General features: G+C 42.2%; 2 protein-coding genes across 2 annotated transcripts; both read right to left on the minus strand.

The window, feature by feature from the left end:
• Window positions 1-2398: 2398 nt before the first annotated feature.
• On the minus strand, window positions 2399-6422 carry LOC131261224 (serine/threonine-protein kinase greatwall). The gene is made up of 5 exons (XM_058263194.1): window positions 6090-6422; window positions 5007-6017; window positions 4780-4940; window positions 4607-4693; window positions 2399-4013 (listed from the first exon to the last, which is right to left on the minus strand). Exons 1-5 carry the CDS (start codon window positions 6276-6278, stop codon window positions 2984-2986), a joined length of 2478 nt encoding a protein of 825 aa, XP_058119177.1. The 5' UTR covers window positions 6279-6422; the 3' UTR covers window positions 2399-2983.
• A 1931-nt stretch (window positions 6423-8353) lies between these two features.
• LOC131259480 (uncharacterized) lies at window positions 8354-14174 on the minus strand. The gene is made up of 3 exons (XM_058260982.1): window positions 14027-14174; window positions 9556-9702; window positions 8354-8673 (listed from the first exon to the last, which is right to left on the minus strand). The coding sequence occupies exons 1-3, from the start codon at window positions 14172-14174 to the stop codon at window positions 8354-8356; spliced, it is 615 nt and encodes a 204-aa protein (XP_058116965.1).
• Window positions 14175-15133: the final 959 nt, after the last annotated feature.

Raw genomic sequence — 15133 nt, forward strand, 5'->3', positions numbered from 1 at the left:
TCTCCAACACATCCAATCTTTGACACAACCAGGCACTCCGGTAATAATGTGCTCCACTTTAACTTTAAACGTTACAAAATGGTTCAAACTGTTCCTAAGCAAACGACACTTGGCAGCTATGCGTTAATGCATGATTATGTTATCACTATTTCGCCAAGATGGTAACGTACGATACGATCAGCACCGGGACGCACTTTTTTCTGCCTTACTGGGAAGGGCTTTGTCACTCGAAGGGAGGTTAGCTACTTGTAGTACACAAACGACACACGAACGACAAACCTACAGAGAACCGTACACGTGCGATTTACTTAGTCGATGCTAGTGAGAAGATCCGACAGACCCCACCATTTATATCTTGAATGTGTTTTGCCCACCGCACGCTGATCGATTCGACGCAGAGATGGTGTCTGGTCACTTAATTTCACTTTCTTGCTAGCGCACTACCGGGTAGAAGATAGACGATCAGTTCCGGACGTTCGACCGACGACTGATCCGTTTGTGTACCTTAAACCAACCACCGGACGCGCTCTGGTCGTGGCGGTCTGTGATAACTGTACTCACACTGGACGCTATTGTCACTAATTGAACCCTACTAGGAAGCAAAATTTCATAGTGCATAGTTTGTTTTGCTCGTGCCCGCAACATCATGCGACCGTCTACATCAACTGCGTCTACTTCCCGCTTGAACCCGTACTAAAATTGCGCCATGTGACATACACTAGAGCTACAGCGTGTACTCTGCCGAGAGAACGAACAATTGCGAATTGTCGAACCGGCGCTTTCGTTTAATTATGATGTTTAACGATGATTGTTATGCATACCTTCCAGGCTCGCCGATGACACTAGTCCCTCTACCCTTCCGCCCGTTACAAAGCCCAAGTTAGCCACGATTTTGGGAAGATGTAGATTTTCACACGTGCTCGCCATAAGTTTCTCGCCCGTTTGTAGTTTGAAAAAAAAAAAACTACGGTGGAGTGAACTCTAGCTCCGAACATTTTCCCACTGTCAATAGGCATGTGCATGTAACTGTGTCAATCTACAACCACACAACTGCACGATCCTCATTAAGATAATTTTAGTAATGCACCAGTTGCGACCCAATAACTAAAGAGCAAAAAAGCAGGCTACGATAACATAGTTTTCTCTTCCATCACACGTGTTGGGGATGAAGTTTGATAACCCAAGAACACAGGAGTCAGTAAATTACAACCACACGCTATGATTTTGTCGAACAAGGGTAACGGTGAGGTGAAGGTGGGCATTAAGTTCAACGAAATATTTCAAACGGTAATAAAATTTCCATTTCTACATACTGTTACAGTGTTGTTTTACATTTTTATGATAAAAAATCGACTGTTGTTCAATTAATTAAGTCTGTTTTTTTCTAGTTATAAATTTCACAATTCGTCAACTTTACCTCCAACAATCGTCACTAATTTATCACTAGCAGCGAATCTGTTAGCCGCTCACAGGCCGTTTATCTTTCGCTAGACGGGCCCCCGCATTAATCCACTTTTTTATTGTTGAAATTGAAGAATGTTAAAGTGACTACATTGGTTTTCCCCGCGATCGGATGGACTGTGAACCCAAACACTGTTAATCGAGGAGCCCACAAAATTCGCTATCAAGGGATTATAATTCTTTCCGTTCCAAGAATTTTTAACATCAGACCAGAGTTCTGATCTAGTGTCCTATGGGGAAACAGGGGGAGGTTTTCACACAAAATTTGCATACCAAACGGATGCATCACGGTTTTTGCTTCCTATCTTCGAAAAAAAATCTCCTACTCTCGAAAATTCTGGTCCAAAACGAGTTTGTTAACCGCGTGGCAACATCAGTTTACGGATATGGCTCATTCTTCAGTTTAAAAACCAAATATGGAGACAACAAAAATAAATTACTTTAAAATTATTGACCATGAAAGTGGAAGTAGAAATAAGAGCTAAAATGCTTATAAGATTAGAAACATGGTTAAAACACGACGTGGTTCAAAATTTAAAAGAAACTGAAAAAGAACATTATTTAAAAACACAGGGGAAATCTTGTACTTTTTCGTTAAACCTCTAAACAGCTGCGGAAACGGGCCAGAATTGGCAAAATATGCTGATTCGTCCAGAGAACCAATGCAAAAAGACTCAAAAGAGAGTTTGGCTTTTGTCCCCATGGTAAATGATATGCTATTATCTCTCGTTCAGATCTCTTTCGGGAAACCTCCCCTTTAAATCAGATGCATCAAAGCGCATCTTCAAAGATACGAGATGGCTTTTGGCAAATAAAAAACTACTTCCATTGCACTATTTACACCTTATCAAGATTAACCCACATCTTTTCATGTCCTTGACAGCCGTTGCATCTGAATGGTATTCGCCCCCAGAACGTTGTTTCTATCAGCCGTGTATACCGTTAGCGTTTATTCCGGTTTTTATTACTTTTCCTTTCTATCACAAGCTTAAAACGTATGTTAGAATAATTTAACACAAACCAGAATAACCCTCGAATGTGTGAAATGGTCATAACAGATATTTAAAAAAAGCTAACCTATTATGTAAAACGAAACACATACACACTAATACACTGCCGCCGATGTCACCTTATAGCGCTGCACTGTCCGCCTCACAGGTGTTTCCTATGCTCTCAGTCTTCTCCGATGATTCATCGTTGCGTGCAAATGCTAATTCGTTCCTAATTAATTCAAACTCGCAAAGCATACACCTCCGAGCTTTTGCCGGCGGTAGGTTGTATTTCAACTGTATCTTTTTCTTTTTATGATTGGATTTTGTGTTATCCTCGCGGCCAGTATCCAGCTGTGCTCTATCGGAGACATCGGATTGATTTACTACGCCCGCATTCGATTACGGACTCCGAATGGACTCATCATACTCTATCTCTCTTTGTCTAACTTATTATATTCCTTGTTACATTCAGTCGGTCGCAGTTCCTATCTTGTTCATTATCTTTTTTTTTTAAACTTCCACCCTCCCTTTCAGTAAGCATCCATATCAAAGTTTGACATCTTCAAATGTTGCAGCACGTTTCGGGCCTCGAAGTATCCTGTATCTTGCGGGTCGTCTGGGTTAGGCACGAACGGTGGTGTTAGCAAGCTCATATTTTTCCAATCGATCGTGGCAAAAAACGCCATCCGCTGCATCTGCTCCGCGGCCGGCCGTTTTAGTTGATCCATCTCAAGCAACTGCTCAACCGCCCCGACCGCCTCCGGCGAAAGCTCCTCATCGTCGGTCGGCCATTCGATGACTCGTCCGAGAATGTTTTCGAACACCTTCTGGGGCGTCTCGTCGTTGAATGGCGGCACACCGGTGAGGAACTCGTACAGGCACACCCCTAGCGCCCACCAGTCTACCGCCGGTCCATGCCCCTGCTGGAGAAGCAGCTCCGGTGCCAGATAGTCTGGGGTGCCGAGTATGCGCTCGTCCGAGGCGATCGGTGCCCGACGGACTGATTTAGGCGTGCGGAATGGAGTCTTAACGGCTTTCGGTGTGTTTTCGACCGCCGCTAGGACACTTCCATCGGCCCCGCAACCGCCGGCCGTGCTGTCGCAGGTGGTCGTCGTCGCATTGCCGGTGCAAATCGGTGACATTACGGACTCGTCCGGCATCTTGATGAATTGTGGAGGCGGCGGCAGGGCTTCGCTATACTCTTTCGCTTTGCGTGACTGCTCGATCGAAGAGGGCAGCTGGAAGCGGGTGCTCTTCAGTTTCCCCAGCTGGCCCCCCTCGCGACGCATCTTTTGCGACGATACGGGCGTGGAAAACATCACGTTGGCTATCACATTTTCGTTCGTTTGCATTTCGTCGTCGGACAGTGAGCGCACCTTAAGCACACCCTTGATCGGGGACGTGGCTTTACGTTTCTTCGGCGTGCTCCGGTGCACATCGCCGCATATATCCAGCACATCGATTTCTTGCGTAAGGCCTGTGCTTGCCACGGAACTGCCGTCTACGTCCGAAGCGAGCGAATCGACCCGGCTCATTAGTTGGCGCCCTCTTTTTATACCCCTGAAAAAGGAAACAAATGTAAAATAAGTGCCAGGCCACTATTCAGTTCATATATTCATGGAAAACAATTTCACGCTCAAAGCTACTTTTATCAATAATTTTTCAAGCTACTCAAAATATTATTTGTCCTTATGATAAACGAAATCTTTTTCCGAAAATGATATTCAAGACTTTTGAAAAAGTCAAAAGCTTTATTTTTATAGTAACTCCCATGGTTTCTTCGTTATGTTCGTCAAAAATGTTGCGAGAAAACAATACAGTAACATGTTCACTCAATCATGCTAAATCGAAAAAAGTAAAACTGTTACATGAATGGGATTTATTAACTTCCCTAGCTGGTTCCAATCGTCTTTTCCGATAGATCGAAAAAGATATTCCGATCGTTGTTCACAGTACCACATCCTTTGGTGATCAGCATAGCATTTGTTTAAAGAATTTTAAAAAAAACGGGGCATATACCTTTTTCGTAGATTTAAAATATTCAAACTAGTAATGTGGAAAGTACTTTTTTTCAGCGATCGATCTCGTGGAAAATTGTGAAATTTGGTAGCTAACAAGTAGTTCAACTCTCCACTGTAATCGGCGGTACACACCTGAAGTATTCTGGCATCTTGAACCCTCGGGTACCGTTCCGAACTGGAGAGTGATGTGATGATTCCGTTACGTTGCTCATGCTGTAACTATAAACAAGTAAAAGCCGATAAGTTGTACTAAGTTATAATATCTAACTATACTCTTAACAATTGCATTCCTTTGATGCACATACCTTCTTGAGAAGTCCGAACTGAAGTATTCATCCTTGTTGCTGTTGTTATGCTGCCCAACCTTCTCAATGGCCGATATTTCGCATGGAATGTTCGACATGTCGCTCTTCCGGCTCGACACACCGGAATCTTCAGTGTAGTTGCGATGCATCTTTTTGGAAACCTTTCGCAAGAAAAAAAAGCATACTTAAGTTTAGCTGGAAATGGGAAGAGTTAAAAAGATACTTACCATTAAACATTCAAAGGGATCCTTTTCCGACGTTGTACCGCGTATCTCGTCCATCCGATTGGTACTTTCGATGTTTTCCTTCTCATCCGCCAGGGTTTCCTCTTTCACCACCACTATGGGTACATTCTTCACAGATTCGTAGCTTCCCTCTTCGCTGGTTGTTTTCACATCCTCACTGGAATTGCACGTATAATACGCCGACGAATCGAACCGTTCTTCCACAACCGTAGCCTCGGTGGCCCGTACTTTCACATCCTCGAATGAGCTGATGTTTTGTTCGGCCGAAAAAAACGGACTGACGCCGGAGATTTTGGTGTCGTTCTGTTGCCGATCGCGATCAAACGAACAATCGGACTCCTGGTCGGATGTCTGCTCCCGTATAGGAGCGTTGGTAGGGTAGGAGGCGATTGCATCGGCCCCGATACGTTTGTCGTGCGATCCGAAAGAAAGATGCGACGTCAGCGAAAGCAACTGGCCGGGTGTCCGTGCGTTCAGGTTTGGCGAGCAGTTGATCAGGTCGGATATCTCCAGATCCCTTCGCATTTCGATGCGGCTGAGACCAAAGTCGGTTAGCTTAACGTGTCCGGAAGCTGCCACCAACATGTTGTCCGGTTTGATGTCCCGATGTACGATACCGTGGCCATGCAAATACTGCAATGCCAGACAGATTTCGGCTGCATAAAACCGGGCCGTTGGCTCGTCGAAGAAACCGTACATAGTCAGCAACGACTTGAGATCCCCGCCAACCATGTACTCCATTACCAGGTACACCGACGACAGGGTTTGCAGGGAATAGTATAGCGTCACGCAGAACGGACTGCGCGACAGGGCCAACGCGTTTCGCTCCGTAATCACCTGCGACACCATGTTTTTGTTGATCATTTCCGTCTTCTTCATAACCTTTATGGCGTACAGCTGCTTCTGGTCGCTCTTCTTATAACCTAGAAATACTTTCCCGAACGCACCGCGGCTTATTGGTTTCAGGATACTGAAGTCCTTAATCGTTGGCAGCTGATGCAAGAGAAATCAAAACATCGTCCATAACGTAAAGAAACAGGCGGAATTTGTGCTTGCGATACTTACCTTTGGACTGACCGTCCCGTTCGGTGCAGTGAAATTCTCCAACGTGCGGAAGATGGAATCATTTCCCATCGTGCTGTTGTTGCCGCTGCCACATGATCCAAGCGGTATTGATACTTTCTTTTTTGGCGTGGTTTGATGATCATGCATCACGTAATTATCCTTTCTGCTAACGGATTCTGCTTGAGCCATGGTAAACACGAATTTCGTAGCCACAAAGATTATGGCATGACGATGTAAGTTAACTTGATGTAGGTCCGTACTATCTGATTGACCAAATTAAATTCCAACGGCACGTTTTGATCGTTTATATTCGATTGTGGCGGTTCAACGATTTCAAGCCGTTCCGGCATCACTAGTGTTGGCAGTACATTTAGGATTCGGAAGATCCAAACATTCCTTCCATTTGCGGATTCCAAAGGATTGAATCTCTTTTGACGGATCCGGATTAGATTCCTTCGCATTGAAGCACTCAAAATAAAATAGACTAACTATCACCATTGATAGAAAAACCTACGCAAGATCATTGAATGAACACACATTTTAATTCAATGCTACATCAGATTAGCATTTAAGAAATCGCACGTCCAAAATTTGGCCTAATTTTTCGTACTGGCTTGAAAATCATTGAGAACAATCAACCACAATAATGACTACCTTGGGAATTTAATGCCTGAAAAACATTCATTAGTCCTCTATTGTTTTGGCCCGTTGGACGGTTTTAATTTAAATGCTATGGATAACACTGTCTTATATGTTCTTGAAAGAAAATAAATCATACTCGCCTCGGATCATTGATTTTTTAACAAAAATCTTCCGCGTGCGGTGCATGATATGACGATTCGGATTTGGTGACCCGGATCTTGGAGTGGAATCGAAAGATTCAACTCCCTGCAAGGATTTCATTATTCCATCACTAAGCATGACACACGACACTGACAGCAGGGTTGCCTGAAAAAGCAAAACAGTTTCTTTATGGCCAAGGTTAGTTGAACACCTTGGTCAAAATTTGAAATAATCGGTGAAATAGCCAATTTATAAATATTTGTTTATCTTCTCATCCAGTTGTAAAAATATATTCGTCAGATGAAAGATCTTTTTATGATGAATAACCTTTTCAGCAAAATGTTTTTATGTTATGATTTACCTTTCAATCAACATCGCCAAGCAGTCCTCATTTGTTGAACGCGAAACAAAACCATTAGGCAGCTACACGAGCAGCTGCGCTGCAAAAATGAAAAATCTCTTCTTTGCGCCAAGCAGAGCGGGGAAAGCTTTCATAGATCAAATGATTTTATTCACACGTCGGTGCAATTTACATACACAGTTTACAGCTAGGTTTTTGCTACTGCGAATCACAGATCTCTCCATACAAGTCGACGCGTATGTTTTGGTTCTGATTTCCGCTAACATTAACATTGATCGATATGTTTTAATCATATGTACTTTTTTTAAGAAAAATTGTATACGTTTTTATATGCCTTATGTTTTGATCACACAGTTTTGACTCTCAAGCGCATTTTTGATAGCGGTTAAGCTCATAGTTGTTGGGAAAAATAAAGTAAGTCATATATACTTTTACACGTTTGCTGAATAAACCTTATACCTATCCATTGGACTATGCCAGTTACAAAAAAATATTTAATCAATTTTTATGTATTTTAATGACAAACATCCTACGGTTAATCTCTGTTTAATGTCGAAACCGGACTAATCGGTAATATTACAAGTATAATTGATGCATTCTAAAATATTTACATTTGCCGCAAAACCCTATAGTGTCTGCAAGGAATGATTTCCCTTTTGTTGGAATATTTGAATTGCCCCATTGTTTTGAATTTTGATTTCCATTTTCTGTTGGATTCACAAGAAATGTTTTAGTGGAAAGTAAAGCATAAAATCTTGCGAAGCATCATAAAACACTCTAAACCTGGAGATTAAATTTTGAAATATTATCAAATGGTATCGAATATGTAAAGCCTTCACGTGAATGACGTTTTATGGTGTAGTTTTAAGTACAATGGTTCTAAATGTTACAATTCGATTGGTTCTTTTGTATAATAACTTTACCTCTAAAGATGGTAGTTGCTACAGTTACACTATCAAGGCAATGGCTTGGTGCAGGGATGCAGGACAAACATGTTTGTATGTAATTTTAAGTGCTAGCTAAAATCTCGCCTACCCACGAGCTATCACTTTAACAGCTCCTCAACGCTGCACATCTCGAAGCATTACCGTACAGCGTCGCACGATGTGGTAGGGATTCCTTAAATGACCGAATTCCAGTGGTTGACCGGTTGGTTGGCGATGGATGTACCCAACAGCAGCAGAACCAGCGGAACCAACATGCCCGACGTCACGAGCATAACCGTTCCGCTGCAGTGGCGCTCGTGTTTGTTCTCGAAAAAGTCCGCCTCTTCGTCGCACAGGCACACTTTATAGGTACCGTTTCCGTTACTGTTCAGCATGCTACTGGTGAGGAAGGTTTTGCTCGTCACGAGTGTCGTCGTCGGTTTGGTGCCGTTCTCGATGGCGCACATCATACCGTAGTCGCACTGGAGTGATTCCGCACACAGGTGGCGTAGCCCTGCGTAAGAACGGTTCAAGCAGAGTTGTATAAGCAAGTTATCTACTCTCTCAATTTAAAAAACAATCAAACAAACCGACCCGGGAATAAAGAGATATTAAAGCAAAGAAAATAGCATCACGTGGGCAGCTTGAAAAAGCATCTTGTGTGCAAAGGTTTATCCGATAATAACCACTTTATTACCGATGCTATCATTTGAGTGGGTCATGGAAAAAACTAAGGTCAGAATACTAACAGGAACTATTCAATCACGTGCTTTCTTGCCGACCAGGTGCTAACGTTTTACATACAAGTAGAACAAATTGCACATGGCTTTTGTGACATTCGAGTGTACATCATAAGTAAAATGTCAAAACCTACTACTTCTTGGTCAATTTCAACGCGGTTCGCATAAGAAACACTGGTCTCTATGTTTCTTCTGCGAAGAATATCGAAAACCGCACATAGCACGCAACTGCATGCTTAATATGATTACCTTGTCGGCACTCTACACCAAGTTATCTTTAAAATCAAGCCTTACGGTGGCCAGAACATCAGGTACATGTCTGCCAAACCACGCTTACCTAGAGGAAAACGGAAGCTTTCGACTAATTTATAGTTCAAACGCTACTCCTCCAGTAGCATGGTACTCCCACTGGGCCGGAGAAAACTTCATTTATTTTCCAAACTAACACACACATACACATCTCTCGACTGCTCAAGTCCTTTCTTCCTGCACGATCTGTTGCATGTTTTCCCTTTTGTTGGTGGGTGAAGACTTGAAAGCGTGCTCCTTCAGTTAGAATTCTAGTTTTTGTGCGCTTCTCCAAATCTGTGCATATTACATCGTACAAACAAGCGCATTAAATGCTACTGGACTTCCGGGGAGCCGGACATACTTACCCTTGAATTTGGCCGTACACAATCCGTTGACCGGTGCCTTGAAATCACCGCACAGGCACCGCATGCGATCATCGGTCGGATCGATTACGCAGCTCGTGTTCTGTATCGTACTACAGTCCCCATGATTGGAGCAGCTTTTCGCCACCACTGTGGATAGAGAGTGGAAATGATCAGATAGAGAGGCTATGAAGGCAATGTTTCTGCTACAATAATTGGAAAAGTCCCAAACGGAAACCACGAGCAAGTGGTTATTATCGAAAATATACACTCACAATCGCATAAACTGTAGATTTTAAAATCTTTAACAACGTTAGTTACAAGAAAAGCGATGCACACGTGATGATAAATCAAAATGCTTCAGACTATAATTCCAAACGCAAGGACACGACAACCTAAACCGATCTGGGAGTGAACGGAGCAGCAAAAGAAGGGTTAAAGTCAAGTACACTTGGCGTCCATTTGCTTCCCAAATAGTACTGAACGAGTGCACTTCACGTGCCTAGGCACAATTACGCTCCTGACAAAATCTAAACGAACATCGCGCTCGACGGTAGGAGTGATCCAAGAAAACTGAAAAACATGCTGCCTGCTTTCGTTGAATTAAACTCTCTGCCCCGGTGAACCCCTTTTTCTTTTTCATTTTCACTTTTTCGTGCAAGCATTTCATTTTCGTTGCCCTTTGAGCTTCTTTGAGCAGTTTGAAGTACTCGCTTTGTTGTGCTGTCGAAACGGGGATTTGAAAAATGGTCCATAGAGACTAGCCTTTATAATGATTTAACTCTGTTGATGACAACCGTCGATAACGGTACGACTAGCGTAGTGTGTGATCCTCCGTAGCTGAACACGGCCATATTCCATCGGTATCCCAACGGTATGATTTTGATAGGAGCCCAAATTATCCCTCATTATGTGCAACAAGCTGAATGAAGATTGCCTCGTGGGCATTAGAGGGTCAACACGCTTCAGTCGAAAATTACTATGAAAAGCATATACGCCGCAGGTTATTTTTATGAACTGCATTTTACTTCCAAGGCCACTTGTTGTTTACGTAAAGTAAAATAACATGGGAGCGCGTATGTGTAGTGATCGAATTTATATGATAAATTTAAATTTTTATGAATGTAACGATCATGTTGTTGACAACACAAAAACCATTTAAACATATTTCCTCTTTTCATAATTAATAAATTTGAGTTTAAAATTTAATCAATTGTATTGTACTCAAAAAGGATCAAACATGTTTAAATTTCTTCAATATGAGCCAAACAGAATTGTTTTTTTCTCTTACATTCTCAAGTATCTCGTCATTTTATTATGCTATATCCCCTTCTCCATATTTTTTAATTTTACTATCTTTTAACTAACTCCATGCAGTATCCTGGAGAAGTAGCTTAAAATATTGCTAATCATGTTTTAACTGTTTTACATATTTTAAACTAAACGTATTGTTGTTGAACCAACGAATATTGCATTTATAGATAAAGCAAGTGGGCTCATCAATTTTTGCAAACTATTGCAAAGATATTTAGATTCCAAATCGTAATTAACCGTAATCCAGCTTCACTAGTTTGCTAACCGTTTCCTCTAAACGGCTGTTAAATAAGCGATCGAATCTTTAGTACCGTCGTGAACAACTACATACTTCCCATGGCTGATCAAACATTTCGATAGTTGCAATTAGCATGACGCCATTTGCTGCCGATCAAGATTTCGATAAACGAGCAATTAATTCGAACACCTTGTGGCGTTATGCCACGCCGATGTCACGGCTTGTGTTTCGACAAAGTTTCACCGTAGTTGCCTGATTGAACCCGATAGTCAACATTTAGAGCGGCCATAAATTTTCACCTTAAACATAATAATATTCTGTTTCACTTTTTCTCTCATTTGCTAGCGCCAATCTGTTGATTTTCGCCGAAGGTATGAGGTCGATTGGGTTTTTTCTTCTCATGGAAGCAGTTAATACGGTGTGGTTCTCGGTGAGGTAAAACCATCCGGTACTAAACTGGTCGTTAATTTATATTCAATTATTCGGTATTTATATTATTCGCCGTCTTTGCACCTCGACACTTTTCCAAACTCTTTTGTGGCCAATTACCGGCCACCACAATTATGCAGAACAATAGACGATCAATTTTCTCAGACAAAACAAATGATCAACATATTTTGCACTTACCCATTCACCCAGCTTATGCAAAATCCGTGTATACCTTTCGTGCTCTAGTTCTAACTTAGTTCTAACTCTATCTAATCATGGTCATCGACTAGTTTTATATTTTCCTCGGCGGGCCCGTAAGCAAAATGATAGTGTACTTTTACAGACAAACCCTACGGTCGCCTGTCGCATTCATTAAAATAGTTTCAGTGTGGCTAAGAATGTGGTCAGCCAAATTCCTACTCTACTTCTTCGTCCACCCTTGTCCACTTTGTATCATGAAATGGTGCTTCACGCACGCACAGTAACCCTCACAGGCATCGTTTCATTTGCGTACGAGCAAAACCTCTGGCCGTTTTCGGGGCAAAAGGAAAACCATTAAATTTGAAAGCGGGGGGTCATGAGGATCGAGATTTACATAAAGGAGTATCGTTTGGGGTCAGTTTCCTTTTTTGCGTGCCTTATACTTGCGGACTAGGCTTTGTTGGCTCCGATACGGTGCTGACTGAAAGACTTCCTTGCCGGGCCGTTCTGTTCTGCGTGTACCACAGACGGAAGGAACGTTCATGCTTCATTAACGGGAAACGGAAAAATTCCAATTCCATTCCGATAGTCCTCTCTCCCATTGCTACCACCCGATAAAACACATGTTGAATGTATTGGACGCTCGTAGAAAGAAAAACATTCGAAAACTAGGTTCGACGGCGGTTAACTCCCATCAGACGTTCGTTTGTGCAGACGACAAATAGTATAAATGTTGTCAGCTGCCATCGGTAACGATACAGGAAGTACTTGTATTCCGATTTGGTCTAATTATTCGATCAGATTATAAGAGGAAAACACAGTTGGTATCTTCATTAAATAATTAACTTGTTACGGCTGATAGAAAAGCTGAAAAGCGTCATTTATGTTGATCCTTTAGCATAAACTTAATTTGTTGTTTTAAACTTTCTCTCTTCTGTAAACAATTGAAAATTGTTTTGATATAATGGGCAGTTTTCATCAAGTGTAACATCAAAATTTATTTTTCTTAAAGGGGTTTTCCCGTGGATAGCACATACTTGAAACCGATTGATTAATTAAAACATAACCCAGCAAAAATTGCTAAGACAAGTTAGGATAATTTGCGTCTATTTCTATGAAAGTTTTGCATCTTAGTTAAGCAGAAACATTGCAAATAGATTCACCTATAATGTTTGAAAAATGGCGGACCGAAAAATTACCAACCCAAAATATTGAGAATTGTCTCAAAACTTTTGCACTACACCTCCTGACGTTGTTTTATATTGAAATATAACATAGGCAACTGGAACAAAATTAGTTTACTAAATTAACTTTAATAAAACAAGCTGTTCGGAATATTTATTCAACTTTTTGTTTGTTTTTTCTCTTTTTTAAAGTATCTATTCGAGTTATTTTTGGTTCTTTAGTTTTTTGTCAGACGTAAAATAATGAAGTTTGGTTCAAACAACCAAAGTTTTCTTCAAGAAGGAAAATTAAACTCGTCAGGCACGGTAAACGATGAAAATCAAAAAAAGTTGTGCCATGGTGTAGGGGATATATTCAAGTGTATGCATCAGGTGCATTTTACAATGGGAGTTTTGCCGAATGTCGAGAAGCCAAACATAGAAAAAATGTACGGAAAGGATGATGTTAAAGACAGATTGTCTTTAACGGGGCTCTAAGTGGAACGATGATAAAAAAGAAGGCAACCAGCTTTTCTTGCCTATGCGAAACTTTATTGTAAACTGCAACAGTCAAAAAATCGTCTGGCTTTCCTAATTCACGTATGACGAAGAGGTCGAAGGCGCATCCTTCGATCCTTTTTATATTTTCTAAAAACATCGCCGTCGCGACGGTTTTGTTCGGCCAGCTTCGTTGGACCGAAACGTTTCCAACAGATGAGAATGTGTTTAGACAAGAGGTAGCACATTTTCAAGTAACTAATTTAGTCCATAGCATATCTACTCCCATATTCACCATATTTAAGCCTGACAAATTGTTTTAAGTGATAATCCTCTCGAATATGAATGAATGAAATAGTCCACTTTGGTTAAGTTCAATGCCGCAATTCTCCGAATTGCTGCGAAATACAGATAGAAGTCTTTCTTGTCACTCGAAATGGTTTTGAAGATTTAGATTCCAATTCCAAAATGAGTTCTGTAATTCTATCTATTTTTAAAAACCAACATGTTCCGAATAAATATTACGAAACCATTTTGGTTATCCAAGAATTGATAAATTACAATTGGTTGGTGAGTGGAGAACTTGTCGTTGGGTAGTACCAACACTAGGTGTCACACTGCTCGAACTTACCAGGTGGTGGCGTTGGAGCTGCCTGTTGATTCGTGTTGGACTTGCCGAATGTGGTCAGTGCCGACGAGCTGACGCCGAACAACGCTATCAACACCGCGAACAGTGCACTTATGCTTCCGCAATGTGTCATTTGCTTAAGTGGCCCCATGGTGGCTGGTTGGTACTTTTCACGTGGTTTCTGCCCACTAACACACCACCCCTAGGGAAGGGCGAACCACAGCTGGTGCTTCAGGAAACACTTCTATTGGTGCTGGGTCTATTTTTACGCTACCACCAACTTTTAACAACGAAACACCGCACAGATTTCGATGAGCAGCTTTCTTTTAGCCGCCGACAAGAAAAGTTATAACTTCCCCTTACTAGGAGCTGGACACAGACACCATACACGCACGCACACACACACTCACACCAAAAGAACAGGATAAGATTTAGCTACTAGTTGGTAACTAATGAGTCGCTGTTAGAATTGCTTAACACTTCCGCACACTTTCTTGCCAATCACACTGACGGGTACCGAGCGAGGTGGCGAAAGATGTCGGTTATTAACCACTCGAACTGTATCGTACCCTCCACGGCACGGTCTACTTTTCACCGCACTAATCGACAAGCGGGACCCCTTCGACACGGAAGACCTTCAGCGAGCGGTTAACACAAATCCTTCCTTAGGGCGCAAATCTCTACCATGCGACCGAACCGTTGCGGGTGCCGTGACGAAGTGAGCGAATTTCCACGCCGAACGGCTTTAGCAACCTGCGGGTCTGAGGCCGTCGTCGTCGAGAGCTTGGAGACTACTAAGACCAAGAAGCAAGTAGTAGTTGCTGTCTTGCCCGGTGTGCTAGAAGGGCCACCCGCAGAGAGTGAGAGAGCGACACTTGGGGTAAGTTCGCGTGTTTTGGCCACAACTTGCACCAATCCGACATTTCCACCCAAGGGGAGACCCCTTTGTTCTATCCATGTGTTCGTGTGCGTGTGTGTGAGTGAGGTCTCACGTTATGGCACATTAGGAACAGGGTCCGTCCTTTCTAATAGTTGCCGTCTTCGCCAAAAAGGAAGATACACCCCACGGGGACGATCCACTAATGGTCGGCAGCCGAGTAGCTCTGGGCT

The sequence above is a fragment of the Anopheles coustani genome, chromosome 3 (genome assembly GCF_943734705.1).
Source record: "Anopheles coustani chromosome 3, idAnoCousDA_361_x.2, whole genome shotgun sequence".
Taxonomy (NCBI): domain Eukaryota; kingdom Metazoa; phylum Arthropoda; class Insecta; order Diptera; family Culicidae; genus Anopheles; species Anopheles coustani.

What these genes read in the sequence shown, in the direction of transcription:
- LOC131261224 (XM_058263194.1), bottom strand. Translation starts at nt 6,278, where the DNA reads ATGGCTCAAGCAGAATCCGTTAGCAGAAAGGATAATTACGTGATGCAT. An exon ending in ATCCCTTTGAATGTTTAATG is followed by an intron (nt 4,941 to 5,006) that starts GTAAGTATCTTT and finishes TTCTTGCGAAAG; the next exon opens with GTTTCCAAAAAGATGCATCG. An exon ending in AAGATGCCAGAATACTTCAG is followed by an intron (nt 4,014 to 4,606) that starts GTGTGTACCGCC and finishes TTCCTTTTTCAG; the next exon opens with GGGTATAAAAAGAGGGCGCC.
- LOC131259480 (XM_058260982.1), bottom strand. Translation starts at nt 14,174, where the DNA reads ATGGGGCCACTTAAGCAAATGACACATTGCGGAAGCATAAGTGCACTG. An exon ending in AGCTCCAACGCCACCACCTG is followed by an intron (nt 9,703 to 14,026) that starts GTAAGTTCGAGC and finishes CTCTATCCACAG; the next exon opens with TGGTGGCGAAAAGCTGCTCC. An exon ending in GTGTACGGCCAAATTCAAGG is followed by an intron (nt 8,674 to 9,555) that starts GTAAGTATGTCC and finishes GTTCTTACGCAG; the next exon opens with GGCTACGCCACCTGTGTGCG.